Raw genomic sequence first — 17300 nt, forward strand, 5'->3', positions numbered from 1 at the left:
ATATTTTTTCTCTCTCTTTTTTTTTTCCAGATTATGGGCTCAATCCTGGAGTCCTTACTCAGGTAATTCTCCCAGTGGATGTCAGCACAGAAATAGGCTGTGGATCTGTGAATGCAACAAGGGCCAAAAAGCAGCTGCACAATTTAAACAAAGGTTCAAAAGTAAGATTAAAGTTCATGTTTTGTGTTAAGAGGAAAGTCACAGGAAGCATATTTGTTTGTTTGTGATGTTTGAATGGGAAGAGCCTTAGCCACTCTGGTTGTTGTTGATCATGGTGTATAAAAGCCAGGTAGAAGAGAAACCTTATTTTCTCCCTGCTATTATTATGTAGCACAGCAAAATCAGTAGCAATATTGAATAGACTGATATATATTCTGTTTAAATCTGTTAAAATTCAGGAACATATAATAACAGGAACCTATGTGGGGTGGCATCCTTATTGCTATTATGGATAACAGCTGTTAACAGAAAGAGAAACTGGTCAGGAGTGAGGTACAGTACTATCTAGAGGTGTGACAGAGAAAGCTCCCAATATTCAGTTATGAGATTATAGACAGGTCAAGGCACAAATCATGGAATCGCTACTCAGACAAATCTCCTTTTGAAGTCCAGCAGCCTTACTTTGCGTGGAAGGCAATGTGACTTTGGTGTGTGCAAAGAATGTAGGACTGGACCAAAGGTATCCCAAAATGTTAGCAGAGCAGCTGCAAAAAAAAAAAAAAATTCAGAGAATAAACAGCAAAATGGTAAATGATTCATTATTCAGGGAAGGAGGGAAGAACCAATGGGACTTCACAGTGTGAGTAGGTGTGTCGCCTGGGGTGTTTGTCCTCAGAACTTGGGAGACATGTTTGCAAAAGCCACAGGGTGGGCTGTTCTCTCTGAGGTGATCTCATAGCTACTGCACATCCCAGGTGCTTACACACCTCCCTCTCCACTTCTCATTCCCCTTGAACCAGCCTTTTCTTCATCTCCTATTTTCCCAGCAGACATGTCTAGCCTGGAGGACATTTGTGGGGGGCTTCCACTACATCCCCTGCCAGAAAACAGAGGGCGAAAGAAAGGAGTACCTCATGCTCCTGTGAGAACCCCCAACCTCACTGCTCAGGAAGAAAAGGTAACATGGGGTTTGCGAGACCAAGCTTCCCTTCCCACCAGATACCAGCCATCCAAAGCAGCAGGGCTTCTGCCTCAAATGCTCCGCAGGGTTTGGCAGCCAAAGTACAAGGCCACTAAATAAGTTTCTTTGTGGCTTTAATATCACGGAGCTGTCAGCTAACGGACAATGCCGTGGGGACTTGTCTGCTTTCACCTCATTGCTTCTCCCCAAAGAAAAGCTTGAGACACGTCGGTGGGGCAGTGTGGGAGAAGCTTGCACAGAACTTTTTGGTGCTTTCTGGGGTAAATGGGACTTTAGGCTCTGTAGCTGTCAATCTAGCACTTTTCACTGGACATTTTATGAGCATCCCCTTTAAAAAAAAAATCCCTCGTGTATGCGTACAAGGTTTAGCCCACAAAATTGATCAACACAAAGTATGGAAGCTCAACACCTGTTTACTAACCATCCGCATACATTCCATTTTGGTTTTGCATTTTAAGATGTTACAGGGAGAAATATATTTAAAAGCCTAATCAGAAACGTCCTGGTGTTCTCTGCTGAGGCACAGACTTCTCGGGTTTGGGTTAATGATTTGTTCTTGGTTGTGCAATTCTATCTCTTTTTTTTGTTTGACTAGGTAGCTTGCACTGTTAGGTAATCGTTAGGCTCAATCCTTATTAGAGATTTTTAAAATTTTAACAGTTAAAAGGTTACATTAAAACAAAAGTCAACAGGAGTTTTGCGTGTTCAAGGGCAGCAAGTGGGTTCCTTAATGGTCTGAAAGGCCATCTTTCATCAGATAATAATAGCAATAATAATATAACATTGTACTCTTCCCCCCCACCCCCCATGCTAGACACACAGGGACACATTCACAACTGATGAAAGTAGGCACAACTCCATAGACTTCTTTGGTGTTACAACCTGCTTATGTGAGTGTTGAATTTGCACTTGAGGTCAGATTCTTTCTGTCCATTTCCACAAGCAAGGAGGAACCAAAATAGTTAAAAACCAGCTAGGGTGGAGGTGTGTATCTGGGGAGACCCAGATCTCAGATCTCTCCCTAGGTCCTTGGGACTCTATGGAAGCCCCACTTCTAAGGATTGAGACACCAGGGGTATTTGGAACAAAAAGAGAACAGCCATGAGAGATCTAATTAGGAATTAATGCTGCTTTGAGCAACATTAGTTACTGAGGAATGCTCTCCTCGGCTATTACAGCACAGCCATGGGATGGAGGTGGGGGAATTAATGGTTCCGTGGCTCTTGAAGGAGCCATGCTGCCAGGAGGAGGGGAGATCAGTGGAGCTGCTGTGAAGAAGCATATGGTCTCCATAGATGTTCCGAGATCTCTATGGACCTACAGATATTCACCTTTTAGCAGGCCAACCCCTCCCCACCACCTCCCATCATGGAGAGATCCTCACCCTTGTTCTCTTATGAGGCAGGAACTCTATGAATGGAAACTAGTACAGTTTCCTGCCTGCCATAACCGCACAAGGAAGATAATATGGATCATGGGCTCCACATTATTTCCTCAGGTCAAGTATTTTCTGGGAACAAACCCCCGTGGAAATTGGTTTAGTCCCAATCTGGTTTCCAGCATCCTACCCTATTCTCTCCCCTCCTTATCAATAACAGTTAATAAAAGAGGCAAAGAGTCCTGTGGCACCTTATAGACTAACAGATGTAACAGAGCCTAAGCTTTCGTGGGTGAATACCCACTTCATCGGATGCATGTCTTGGAAATTTCCAGACGCAGGGATAAATATTCAAGCAAGAGTCAGGCTAGGGATAACGAGGTTAGTTCAATCAGGGAGGATGAGGCCCTCTTCTAGCGATTGAACTAACCTCGTTATCCCTAGCCTGATTCTTGCTTGCATATTTATACCTGCCTCTGGAAATTTCCACGACATGCATCCGGCGAAGTGGGTATTCACCCACGAAAGCTTATGCTCCGATACGTCTTTTAGTCTATAAGGTGCCACAGGACTCTTTGCCACTTTTGCAGATCCAGACTAACACGGCTACCCCTCTGATAGTTAATAAAAGGTCAGGCTGGTTGTGAATCTTTTATTGGCCTGTTAAAGATTTAAAAGCTTCCTTTCTGATTTATTTGGCTTTTAATCCTCCACCTTTAAACTCCTAACAGGTTTAGAGTCTCAGCTGGTATTTATTTGATACCTGAAAGCCCAAATCCCTTCCATGCTTAACAAATATAGTCTTTCTACAAGGTGGTTTCAAAACCTTGAGACAGGATTTCAGCCTTTATCAGTGATGTGTAATGCTGGGACTATCTGGAGATTTTTCTTTGTGTGCAATGATACATTTATTTTCTAATAAAAATAGCTAATGAGCAAAGGAAAAAAGTAGTCCAGCGACTCAGCTGGTATGGAGTCAATGGAGCTATACTGACTTACACTTGCTGAGGATGTTTATATCCCTTGGGGCTAAGTTTTTCTGTATTTGCAATAATAATTCTAAGCCATTGCAATGTTTGTTTTCGTGTGCCTCTGTTTCTGGTAATAATATAAAGCCTTTAAGTGAGATTTAGAAAAAGCCATGTGTCTTGGGGCTTGCTGACGAGATATTCAATTCTCCCTACCTTACAATATTTAATCTCCTTCAATAAACCAAACCATTTCTGAGGACCTATTTTGTTTATAAGTTTCCTGAGCTCACTTGCTTCCACTTTCATGGCCGAGTGCTTGAAACAGCCATATCCTCTGTCTTTCCCTCCCCGTCTCAGAAAGCTCAAGCTTTCTGCTCTTCAGCTTCCATCTGTCAAGCTAAACATTCTGCAGACAGAAAGCTTTGATTGGAGTATCTTTGCTAGTAGTTATAATGTAATAGGCATGGGTCAAGAATTTCAAAAATAGGAGCTTGAAGTGGCCTCTTTTGAGAAAGTGCAGAGCCCCCCAGCAGCTCCCTTTGACCTTGGTGGAGAAGTGGGAGGACATTTGACCTCAGTGGGAACTTCTGGTTGATTAGCATTTCTGAAAATCAGGCCACTGAGTTAGAAATCCACATATGGAAGGAGGAGTCTAACTCTAGGGTTCTGCTTTTGAAAATCTTAGCCATAAAGAACACAGCTGGACTTTCAGAACCCATGTGGAGTTAACAACAATGGCCAATCAGAAAGATCCACTTTTACTTCTAAACTGAGGTCATCTGTATTGGATGCTATTGAGAGAGAATAACACATGAAACCCACAATCTCATTTTTACAATCACTTTTCAGAGAATAATCCCTCTATAAATGCCTTATAAACACCAAATCCAAGAAGATAAATGGGAGGGAAAAAAAAGTTAATCTCATTGTTAAAGAACAGAACAAGGAACCAAGAAATCAATGTGACTTTGGGTGTCACTTCTCTGGGCTTCAGTTTCCCATCAGTAAAATGTGATAGTGACCTACCTCCCAAGGAGGTTGTAAGGCAAGAAAAACAACCTGCTAGTGGAGTGCTTCAAAATGAGAGCAAAATATTAGTCATGATCCACCATGCATGTCTAAGAAGGAAACTTTGTGTCAAGTTCTTATATTGTACTTAGGTGACCAGCTTGAAATACTCTCAGCAAATAATTAGTTCAAGGTGGGGTTTTCAAAAAAAGTCTAAGTGACTTAGGAGCGTAAGTCCTATTGACTTTCATGTACACTTTCAGTGAGATCAAAGTCTGATTTTCACAGGTGTTGAGCACTTGCAGCATGAGATGAAGTCAATAGGAGTCGTAAGTACCAAGCATCTCTGAAAATCATCCTCTTCATCTTTTTCTCTGCTTGCAGAATAGTCACAGGGAAATTTTGATTTCCAGAAATGCATTTATTATAGATGAAATTCACTCATGTGCTAAGGTCTAGCACAAGGCTCCATATTTTGATGACATAGTGGGATTTAAGTGATGTAGAGGGCAGGAACATACAGAATTCAAGATATGCTGCTTAGTTGTGATTGGTCACATAAGTCACATGGTATTGCTTATCTTCCCTGATTGGACACACATACAAGCGCTTTTGGTGTCAATACTTTCATCTGAGAATTCACTTTGGTTTCTGCAAATACAAGCACATGCAACTTTGGAATTCGTTTGCATGAATGTTTGTATTACAAAACTCAATCACTTGGATGCTTTTGGAAAGGGAACACAAATAGGGCATAAGGTCAGCCAAAAAAAGCCAAGCAGATAGTCACAAAAATTTTTTCACATCATTTGCCCAGCTCTAGTATTTACTTACATGTTAAACTGTTTGAATTTGCCAAGCTGTATTTGTAGATTAGGTAAAAATATCCCTAGCAATCCTATTAGACTACAAATAATGCAGGATATTTATTGAATAACTCTAGCCAGGTTAGAAAAATAACATTTTCATTCCTCCAGCACTTGATAGTCAACATAGAACACAGCCATAATTCCAAATGTTGCAATATTTTCCCTTTTCCTGTTACACATTTCCCCCCTGGCCACACACACACACATAGAATTTTATCCCAGATAATTGTATTTTATTTTTAAGAGTGTGTGTGGCATTTCTCTTATTTGAAATTCTCCAAAGCTAAATTGTTGTAGTTATGGCTGATTGCAGCTGTTATGTCAACTAACAAAAACACCCAACCATATCATATATTAATTATAGCTGGGATTTTTGTGTTAGCTAGTAACATGCTCTTGAAAAACAACTGCTTATCTCGGTGCTGGAGGGGTAGTTAAATTTGAAAAAATAATTTGCATTTTCTACATCCAGTGAATGGAATTTTTTTCTCTTTTCTTACTGTCGATAAAATGGCAAATTCCAGCCCCTGGATTTTATTGGCCACATTCTTAGCTGGTGTAAATGGTCATAGCTCTGTTGACCTCAAAGAGGATCTGACCCTACGTGCTCAAAAGCAAGCATACCTATGCCAGGAACATTTTCTTACATAGTCATCGTCTTGTCTTTTCTGGCAGCCCTTGTGGATGCTAGTTCTCATTGAAGCCTGTGGGAGTTTTGTGTGTTGAAGGCTTGCAGGCTCAAGTGGTGAGCTAGCTGGAGAACTCTAAACCATAAAGAGCAAACCATGGCCCATTGAAGTCAACTAGATTTGCCACTGGGCCAAGGCTTGGGTTTTGTATGGCTTTTAAGGGTTTTTGCCAAAGTGTCTTGTCTCCCCAGAACAATTACTATGCTGAGAATAAATAGGTTGAGTCTGTGGGTTTTCACTGTTCTCTGTTCTAAGCACCATTATTCCCATATTGCACTACTCCAGTTCGCATTCTCTATAAATTATCTGCATCCATGACTCCCTCATGCAGCCACTAGAGGGTGCTGCAAGTGCAGGGTATATGTGCTGTATTCTCCCCTCTCCAAAACAAGAGTCTCCCCCATGGTGAGATGTTGTGATCTCATCAGATCTTAAAGCAAACTATATCTCCACTCCCTACAAATCACCCAAATGAAGCTATTAAGTTAAATATGGTTTGAGACTATCTTCAGCGGAAAGCAGCTTGGATAGTGCTGCCATTTATAATGCAAGTGGAAAATCTTTTTCGTGACCTTTGTGTGCAATTAGCCTTTTAAAGGTTGTAAAATCTTTGGCCTCATTATGGCTCTAATAGACCAGAATGTGGAATACATATTGGCTACACGATTTAACAAAATGTTACATAAAGATAATAGCATATGCGTATCACCTTTCATCTCAAAAGATACCAATGTGCTTTGCAAACTATGGGCAACATCTCTGCAGGCAGAGGGAATACAGTGCCTTAGCACAGCTTCCAGAGTTTGATTCCATGTGCAAGAATCAGTTTAATATGAAAATACACCCACCACTGTAGAAAATTGTAGCAAATGCATAATAATGCATAGCAACACACTCTGCAATAGCTTGGGACGAAAAGTGATGAGAATACTTATCCAACTGGAACTTAGGCAGGAAGACTCTTAGGCAAGCAGCATGTAATGTGAATTTGCCCTGACACAGGGGAGAAAACCCTACTCTTATGGAACGTGCCATGAGATCTTCAACGCCCACCAGAGCCCAGGACCTCATTGTTGTCATTTCTGAACAATAGCTCCTTTGGCAGCACAGCGCCCCCTAGCACAACAATGGAGATTGGTTCAGTACTGATTTACAGGAAAGAACACTACTTATGTCCAAAGCCACCTCCTGCAATTCCTGTTGTTTCGGGCTAGATGTGCTGAACAACTGAAAATAAAATAACTCCACCAAAATATAACTTTAAATAACCTTATCAATTCATAATTTGATTTTCTCACTGATGGAACAGTAATAAATATCTGATAAGTATCAAAAAGAGTATGTGTGATTTGCCTAAAATCCCACCCACCTGTGATTAATTTGGAGTTTAAAATTTCACATAAAATATACAAAATTTTGTATGATTTCTCTCACTCACGTTCATTTAGGTTTATTCAAATGTTGGACGAAATGGCTTTATTCATTCCAACAATTGATTTTCCAGTAATTTCAAAATGCTGCATGTTTTACACATTTTATATGTTTTCCTTTCCTGAAAAATAGTCTTATTTTTTCACATTTTTGTTCAAAAACTGGTCCATTTTTAATTGAAATTGGTCCTGGTTTTGCCTAAATAATATGAATACCTTAGCGAGGCTTTCTGTGAAAATTAATCCATTTTCCAGTTTGTAAGGAATGTGAAAAACCTTGAATTTACATTTCATTATGAGGATTTCACAAACATCTAGTGGTTACTTTTAATGGGAAAGATCCTACAAGAATCCACTATCAAGTGTAGGTATCCTGCTATGAGTATACTCTGAGTGAAATTTATCTTTATGCAGAGAGCCCGAACAAGACCTATGCATCACTTAAATCCCATTAAAGTCCTATTTTGAGCAAGCCTTCTGCATATAATTTTGCGCATAACAAATTGAAACTGCCTCATGTCTACTGGATTTTTACTCCCTCTGTGGGATTGTTCCTAAAAATTCCACCATCATAACTTGACTTACAGAAGCAAAGAACAAATATAAAGAAAATGTGAACATTTTCTTCTGTATAGGGTTAGAAATGATGGGCAAACATCTTTAGAAATAACTAGGTACACAAGTATTTATGGCTAATCTTTACTTAATTTACATACCATACTTGCATTAAAATTAATGGGAATTACATATGCACATTGAAAAGATAAAAAAAAGACCAGAAATTGCACCAGACTGCGAATGGAATACTGCACATCATGGTGTTATGGTTATTTATTGAACATCTGTGCGTAGCACCATATGTCTGAAATTTTACCAAAAGTCTGAAGACATGGTTGCTGCCTTCGAGTTGAGCTGAAGCTTGTTCTACTCCCTATTGTTGGGTTTGTTTAATAAACATCTTAGAGGCTCAGATTGTCTAGCCCAATCTAGTCCCTTTGTGCCACTCCGGAGGTGCAAAGGGGCCATAAACTGGCTGCATCCCCACAGTTAAGGCTTCCCCTGGCCTCTGAGAGCCCTCAACTTGTTTAGAGATAGCAAAGCTGTGTCCTGTACCACTGCCTTCCTGGCTGAGTGTAGTGGGATGCTGGGGGCAGGAAAGGAGTGGCCAGAACCCTACTGCCCGGTTATCTTCAGCTGGCTCCTTTGCTGTCCTCCTCTCCCTCTACTGCTGTGGTTGATGGAGACTGGGCGTAGCAGAGAATCTGAGCCAGAGTATTTTTCTGTTGTGCAAGGATTAGGATGAAGAAATATCATCGGAACTGCTCAGCTTTCTCACTTCTTGGGTCCTTATTCTTTTAAGGGCAGTAACCTTGAATACTCTTATGATCTGGGCAGGTTTCCCATCATTTCTCATAAAAGCTCATGTTGTTATGATAACCACCCACCTCGTCACCTTCATTTTACCCTTGCCGTTTTCTTTGACAGCTGGCTTTGCAAAATGCTTTGCGTTATTTCCCACCCGAAGTCCACAAAGAGCTGGCGCTGGAATTTGCAGAAGAGCTCAAGCTCTACGGCCACATATACATGTACCGATTCTGTCCAGAAATTGAGATGAGGTAAGGCTGGGAGGGCACTTTTCAGAATTGCAATCAGTTGCCACTGCCATGCTTGTTGTACTCTGGATATGAAATTCACTTCTGTGCCTAGGGCTAGCCCAAAGCCTATGCCCCAGTGAGGCCCCGCTTACACCCATCTCGAAACAGTGTCAAGACATATTAATGACCTGAATCAATCAAACAAATAAATATTGTGCCTTGTATGTAATTAGAAATCAGTAGCTTTGTTCATATTGAGCCTCAGTCATAGTTTTGGAATGCTACCCCATAAGCTGCATAACCGAGGTTCTTCATACTCCGGGCTCTATATTGCTCTCTAGCTCCACAAAATTCCCCTTGGCATTAGTGAGCATTCCACTGTCCAACCAGGGAAATATTGTGGGTGGCCACGAACTAGGCCCTCCCCTCTCTATCTCTGATTATACTGTGCTCCTTATTTAAAAGCAGGTCTACTCTGGAGACATTTACTTTGGGCTCTTACATCATCAGTTCAAGCTCCTGGAATGGTTGTAAAACACTTGGGGTGAAATTCATCTCTGTGCAGAGAGACTGCACAAGGCCTATGCACCACTGAAGTCTGACACATGGCCACATTCAGAGGTCCTTGTAGTGTTTCACAAGCATCTGAAGTACAGTCCCAACTGTACGAGCTCTGAATAAGTCTTATATGCACTGCAGCTTGTGCTGAAGCTGAATTCGGTTGGCTGGCAAAACTCCTCGGTTATTATTGCTAGACTGTAGATTTCAATCCAGAGACTGCTGGAATGTTGAAGCCAACAATTGGTGAATCAGAGGGAGAGGTCAAATGCCCTGAGTGGCTTTGGATCCACCTATTTGAGAGACAGGCTCTCTCCTCATGCCACATAGGAGAGGCTTCAGAGCTGGATCCCCCTTGATTTAAAAGAGAGGTAGAGCATTCTCCATGAGGGGCCCTCAGCTTTGGAACCTGCTGCCTGAGCCTGATCTGAAATATACTAGACCTGTTAACATTTGGAGAGTGCTGTAAGGGGCAATACTTTACTCAAGCTTTCAGAGAGGGGCAAAGGTTTGTGGAGCAGAGCAGTTTTGTTGAGGGCCTGCTGGTGGGTTAGCTGTTGTTTCTAGTCTGATTAATTGTGTTCTAATTTGTGTCAGACAAGGTCATGTTTAATATCTTAACAGAAATCTAAATAAATAAAACAAGTAACTATAAAGCACTCAGATTTGTGCAGACAACTGTGTCTCCAAGCTCTCAGCATGAGACTGGGGACAAATTCTGCGGACCTAAACTAAGACAAACTGCACGCTAAAGACAATGGGAGTTTTGTCTGAATTGGACTGCAGGATTGGACTCTAGGTAGCACAAAGCACTGAACACTAAAAAGTTGGGGACGAACTTGCCCTGACTGGGATTGGATTAGATGGCCCACCAGATCATTTCCATCTCTAATGTCAATAATTCTTTGATTGCATCAGATACTTTTTATAGTGTGTTTATTTTTCGTTTTCCATTTTTATAACAGTTTCTTTGAATCTCAAAAATAAAAAGTCTGTTCTTTTCCACCTGGCACACTTTGTTTTCATTTGTTTATTTGTGTTTCCTATGGAATGTGGTTCAGCGTGCTTCTGTTTCATTAATATCCTTGTTCACATAGCAACATTCTTTGTGTTAGCAGATATCAAAGACCAGGGATTGTATGGTTGCTTATGAAACCAGTCCCCTGCACTGAGGCAGGACTAAGTGTTATCTAGACCATCCCTGACAGGTGTTTGTGTAAACTGTTCTTAAAAACCTCTAATAACAGAGATTCCACAACCTCCCTAAGTAATTTGTTCCAGTGCTTAACTACCATGACAGTTAGGAAATTTTTCCTAATGCCTAACCTAAATCTCTCTTGCTGCAATTTAAGCCCATTGCTTCTTGTCCAGTCCTCAGTGGATAAGGAGAACAATTTATCACTTTCCTATTTATAGCAACCTTTTACATCCTTCATGTCCCCCCTCAGTCTTCTCTTCTCCAGACTAAACAAACCCATTTTTTTTTTCAATTTTTTCCTCGTAGGTCATGTTTTCTAGACCTTTAATCGTTTTTGTTGCTCTCTTCTGGACTTTCTCCAATTTGTTCACATCTTTCCTGAAGTGTGCTGCCCAGAACTGGACACCGCACTCTAGTTCAGGCCTTGTTAGTGCTGAGCAGAGTGGAAGAATTACTTCTTGTGTCTTGCTTACAACACTCCTGCTAATACATCCCAGCATGATGTTCTCTTTTTCTGAAAACAGTGTTACACTGTTGACTCATGTTTAGTCTGTCATCCATTATAATCCTGGATCCTTTCTGCAGTCCTCCTTCCTAGGCAGTCACTTTCCATTTGGTATTTATGCAGTTGATTGTTCCTTCCTACGTGGAGTACTTTGCATTTGTCTTTATTGAATTTCATCCTGTTTACTTCAGACCATTTCCCCAGTTTGTCCCGATCATTTGAATTCTATGCCTGTCCTCCAAAGTACTTACAATCTCTCCCAGCTTGGTATTGTTGCAGACTTTATAAGTGTACTCTCAATGCCATTGTCCAAAACACTGTTGAAGATATTGAATAGAATCAGACCCAGAACAGATCCCTAAGGGACCCCACTTGATATGCCCTTCCAGCTTGACTGTGAACCATTGGTAACTACTCTCTGAGTATGGTTTTCCAACCAGTTGTGCACCCACCTTATAGTAGGTTCATCTAGACTATATTTCCCTAGGTTGCTTACAGTATCAAAAATCTTACTAAAGACAAGATATATCACACCTACTGCTTCCTCCCTTACCCACAAAGCTTGTTACCCTGTCAAAGAAGCATATTTCATTGGTTTAGTATGATTTGTTCCTGACAAATATATGTTGACTGTTACTTATCACCTTATTATCCTCTAGGTCAGTGGTTCTCAACTCTGGTCCACCGCTTGTTCAGGGAAAGCCCCTGGCGCGCCGGGCCGGTTTGTTTACCTGCCGCGTCCACAGGTTCAGCCAATCGTGGCTCCCACTGGCCACGGTTCACTGCTCCAGGCCAATGGGGGCTGCAGAAAGTGGTGTGGGCCAAGGGACATGCTGGCCGCTCTTCCCGCAGCCCCCATTGGCCTGGAGCGGCGAACCGTGGTCAGTGGGAGCTGCGATCAGCTGAACTTGCGGACGTGGCAGGTAAACAAACTGGCCCGGCGCGCCAGGGACTTTCCCTGAACAAGCGGTGGACCAGGGTTGAGAACCACTGCTCTAGGTGCTTACAAATTGATTGTTTGATTATTTGCTCCATTCTCTTTTTGGGTACTGAAGTTAAGATGACTGGTCTATAATGCCCTGGCTTGTCCTTATTCCCATTTTTATAGGTAGGCGCCATATTTGCCCTTTTCCAGCCCTCTGGGATCTCTCCTATCCTCCATGAGTTCTCAAAGATAATGGCAAATGGCTCAGAGATCTCTTCATCCACTTCCTTAAATATTCTAGCATGTATTTTGTCAGACATCTAACTTGTCTAAGTAATTCTTAACTTGTTGTTTCCCTATTTTAGACATAGATCCTATCCCATTCACACTGCTAATCTTTTTGGCGAAAACTGAAACAAAGAAGGCATTTAACGCTATGGCCATTGCTGCGTTTTCTGTTATTGTCTTTCCCTCCTCATAGAGTAATGGGACTACCTTGTCCTTGGTCTTCCTCTTGCTTCTAATGTCTTGGTAAAATCTTTTCTTGTTACCCTTTATGTCCCTAACTAGTTTAATCTTGTTTTGTCCCTTGGCCTTTCTATTTTTCTCCCTACATGCTTGTATTGTTCTTTTATTCACTTTTCAGTATTGACCTAGTTTCCACTTTTTATATGACTCTTTTGAGTTTCAGATCATTGAAGATCACCTGGTTAAGTCAGCGTGGTCTCTTACCGTACTTCCTATCTTTCCTACAAATTGGAATAGTTTGCTCTTGTCCCCTTAATAATGTCTCTTTAAAAAACTGATAATTCTCCTGAACTCCTTTTTTCTGTAGACTTGCTTCCCATGGGATCATACCTACCAATTCTCCCAGTTTGCTAAAGTCTACCTTCTTAAAGTCCATTGTCTTTATTCTTCTGTTTTCCCTCCTACCATTTCTTAGAATCCTGAACTCTATCATTTCATGATCACTTTCACCCAAGCTGCCTTCCACCTAACCTCTTCCTTGCTATTTGTCAGAATCCAGTCCCGAACAGATTCTCCCCTAGTCGCTTTCTCCACCTTCTGCAGTGAAAAGTTGTCTCCAATGCATTCCAAGAACTTGTTAAATAATCTGTGCCTTGCTGAATTATTTCCATAACAGATGTCTGGGTAATTGACCACATCTATGATATCACCTCTATCTTAGTGCAAAGTGTATACAACTTTGATATATGTATCCAGTAATCTTATGTTGTAATAAATTATTTTAAAGTTACCCAGTACTTGCTATGTTATTCCCACAAACAAACGAAACCCTGTGCATTTTTTAAAAATGACTTTCCTTCTAGTTTGGCTGTGACTACAAGACATTTTCCTCTTTATCCTGCAGAATACAGGTAAACAAAAGGAAATATACCCAAGGGATGAGAACAGCTGCTAAATCTACACAATACACATTTTCAGTCTTGGGTCAGAAGTTGGTCAGCCAACGTCTGATCAATGTAACTGGCAGGTTTCATCCGAACCTTTCCAGATTAAACATCTTTCTATATGAAGCAAAAGCCCAGCCATCAAGGGTCTGTGTGCAAATAGAAGAAAGATGGTTTAGACATGTAAAACATGCCACGTTATCTTTCCTGCCAGAATGACCTTCCAATGGCCATAACAACTTTTCTGCTTGTGGAACAGGAGGAAGCAAAACAGTGAAACCTTTTTATAATGGTTACACTTTCTAATATTATTTGATTTGGGTTAGCCCCTAGAGGCCCCAGACCTGTTGTACTGTGCCCTGTACAAGCATATAAGAAAAAACAGTCCTTGCCCGGGAAAGCTTACACTATGAGGAGATATTTAGATGTCTTAGAATAAATTGGTGGGAAGGAGAGCATAGGGTAGCAATTAGATAATTACAGTAGTTAGCCTTGAAGAATAATCTTGCTCTGAAAAGTGGCTCTGTAGAAATACCAGTGTGGGATTCTATGTACATTATGCCTCAATGATTTCTGGATCAAAAGAAAATGTGGGTGTTTTTTCCCCTAACTGCCAGCCTTGCAAACTCAACCTAGGAATGGAGAATCAAGCTGGAGTCTTTTCTTCTCAAGCATGAGCAGAAATAACAGAGGTGGTGCAGGCCAAACTATGCCACCAGTGAAACCTTTCAAGCCCCATTGTCTTGTGCGGAGTTGCACAGATATAACTGAGTGGCCCTGTAATTGGCGGAGTAAACAATTCAGGTGATGGGGCACCAGAAATATCCAGCTGTCTTTGTGCTGGTTCTTCAGGGCTCTCAGGAGTAATATGAACTTGCTTATGTCAATCAAGTTAGATCCCACTTGTGATTAATTGATTCAACAATTAATGGTAGAAAAGTGCTGAATAAAACTATTTGCAAATATTCTTGGATTAGCTCTGATCAATCTCAAATATGTTAACTCAATTTACAGAAGTCTTTTCAGGCATGGGCTGTGTTTTGTTTTATTTTTTCTTTCCTTATTAATCAATATCTGCAACTCTGGGAAGTTTGGTGGCAGTTAAATATTTCATTGCAGTTTTTTTCCTTCTCTTTACATGTGCTTAAGCAAAATCCTCCCTAATGTCTGTGTGTGTTTGTTTCAGAGCTTACCCCATAGAGGAATATCCTTGCAAAACCAAATCAGCTGCTGCAATAATGCACATGATCATGAATAATCTGGATCCCTCCGTGGCCCAGGTAATGTAACATGGAAATAAAGGGATAGAAATTATTCACAGAACAGGAGCAAATCTACAAGTAATTCCCTCCGGATATGCTCGCATATAAATGGAGTATTTTAGGACCTGTGCAAGGTTTATGCACCACTTATTCCCATTTAAACCCTCAGTATAATGATTAAATGGGAGTGAAGTAGTGCTGCATAGACCTTGTGCTGGTCCTCTACACAAGGGTGCATTTCCTCCATAACATCTGTAGAGCTGGCTTCTATGTGTGTTAGTTAAACCGGCCATTTTCAGTATCTGCAAGAGAGTGTATGTACAGCGTGGCATGCCAAAATGATACTTTCTGTGGGACTGATCCTCCAAGGGTTCCTGAGCATCTCCTGGGGGGACTGAGGGCCAGCCACTCCCTTTGGCTTCAGTTGGGCCTGAAAGCACACTGTGTTTCTCAGGGTAGGGATCTGTGTAGGGCTTAGGCCTGCCAGTCCCATATGCTGTAATCCTAATGACTTCAGTGGGAATTATGCATGCAAGAGGCATGCAGGGTTTTTAGATGGTAAAGCTATGATTTTTATAAAGACCTTATCACCGACCACAATATTCCTCAGAGTTTTCAACTCCTGTTGGATCACTCTGAGGTTGAGATGGTGACTACTGGAGTCCCTTTAACTATTTGACCGTTTTTATTAATTAGGCTCTGATGTCATGGGAGTCTGGAGTACTGGCTGGCATCTGGAGACCCAAGGTGTTCAGTTTGGCTGTGGGGAGGGGAAGGGATTTTGGTTGTTCAAATTAACAGGCCTCTGTATGTCAGTAAATATAGTAAAAGTATTGTCTCCTCCCTCAAAGAAGCCCACAGTGGAAGCCAATGAGTCAAGAAAGCACAGCAAGATGATCTCATGGAGGTTATAGCTCCCCTCTTGTGGGGAGCTGGGGGGGCTGTGGAACTTGGAGGGTGATGCTTCCTTTCCCCATGGATACTGGGGATCTGCAGGCAAGAGACATCCCACCCCACCCCCATTCCAATCAATGTGGGCAGGAGCCATACACATAGATGGCCACCCTTTGAGTGGCAGGGCTGGCTCTCATTCCACCTAGTGGTATGGTTCCTCTTGCAGCCATACTGCTATTGGATGGGTGCTCCTGCCGCTGCCACGCCCACTTCCCCGTAAAGCAATAATGTTTTTGATTTCACTTGTCTTCCTTTCCTTGTTCTTTTCGATTCATTGCTACACACACTTGTTGTGCCTTCTCTATTTAGACTGGAAGCTCCTTGGGGAAAGGACCATCTCTCACTATATATTTACAGAGCGACTAGCGCAGCGGGGCCGGACTCTGATTGGGGCTGCCAGGCACAACAAATTAATCAGGGCTCAATCCTGCTCCCATTGAAGTCATTGACTTTAATGAGAGTAGGGTTAAGCACTCAATATCTTATGTCCTCAATATATATCAAAAAGTAGATGTTAACCCTTTCTGCATCTTTGAAAGTGCAGCATGCATCTCAGAAGCAAGATCGCTCACACTGACTTTAAGGAAGCTTTTTGCATTGCCTGCCTAGTTAAAAGAATAGCAGCCAAGGATTAATTTTTGTAATTTGGCATATAGGTAACCACATTTTTGCAATAATTAATAGCCCTTATTCTAAGGGAGAGATTACAATCCACTGATTTGCTTAAATTGTCACTTTTACTATGATACTTTCTGGTTTCAAAAGTCAAGAGAATGTTGATGCAAAAATATAACGAGTTGAATTTAACATTAAATTAATCTCTGGGATTGTTAAAGGAATCATGCAGAAATGTTGCAGGAAAGCACTAGTTTTAAAATCATGAAAATGTGCCTTTTTTAGTTTCCCCAGGAGCTTGTAACTTACGGAGGAAACGGACAAGTCTTCAGCAGTTGGGCTCAGGTATGACATTGATACATTTGCAACCAGAGGTCTTGTGAAAAAGTAGATCAGATTCATATTTCACCCACCGGAACTCCATTCTGCTTAGGCAGAGTTTGTGACAAATTCTTGGCAGTCATTGTCTCGTAATATTCCAAAACATCCCGTCTGAGTAGATGAATCCTGAGTTATGAACTGTAGAGATGTACAGAGCTTTATTTAGTGAGGAGAGGACATGCTGCCAAATAGGAATGTTGTGACGACAATTGAGTATTTTAAGATAATTTCTTTTCTTTCTATCGTACATTTGCATGCGCCTCTGGTTTGTTCACATAATTTTAGAGGCAAATTGAATCTTAATATGTAATAAGGAATATTTGTTTGTTTCTACTAATTTCACACTAGTTTGATAACATGCAACTTACTAATAATGACTTAAAAAGCACAATCTTGAGTCTGTTTCCAA

General features: G+C 41.2%; 1 protein-coding gene across 4 annotated transcripts in view; it reads left to right on the forward strand.

The window, feature by feature from the left end:
- Positions 1-866: 866 nt before the first annotated feature.
- The window catches only part of UROC1 (urocanate hydratase 1), a 66242-nt gene continuing 49808 nt past the window's right edge, over positions 867-17300 (forward strand). For 3 of the 4 annotated variants that reach the window (XM_073351320.1, XM_073351322.1, XM_073351323.1), the window contains exons 1-4: positions 893-1117; positions 8972-9102; positions 14866-14959; positions 16796-16855. In XM_073351320.1, the coding sequence (XP_073207421.1) occupies positions 992-1117; positions 8972-9102; positions 14866-14959; positions 16796-16855 (411 nt within the window). In that variant the 5' untranslated portion in view covers positions 893-991. The other variant, XM_073351321.2, reaches the window with a different exon arrangement.

The sequence above is a fragment of the Lepidochelys kempii genome, chromosome 7, assembly GCF_965140285.1.
Source record: "Lepidochelys kempii isolate rLepKem1 chromosome 7, rLepKem1.hap1, whole genome shotgun sequence".
Classification (NCBI taxonomy): Eukaryota; Metazoa; Chordata; order Testudines; family Cheloniidae; genus Lepidochelys; species Lepidochelys kempii.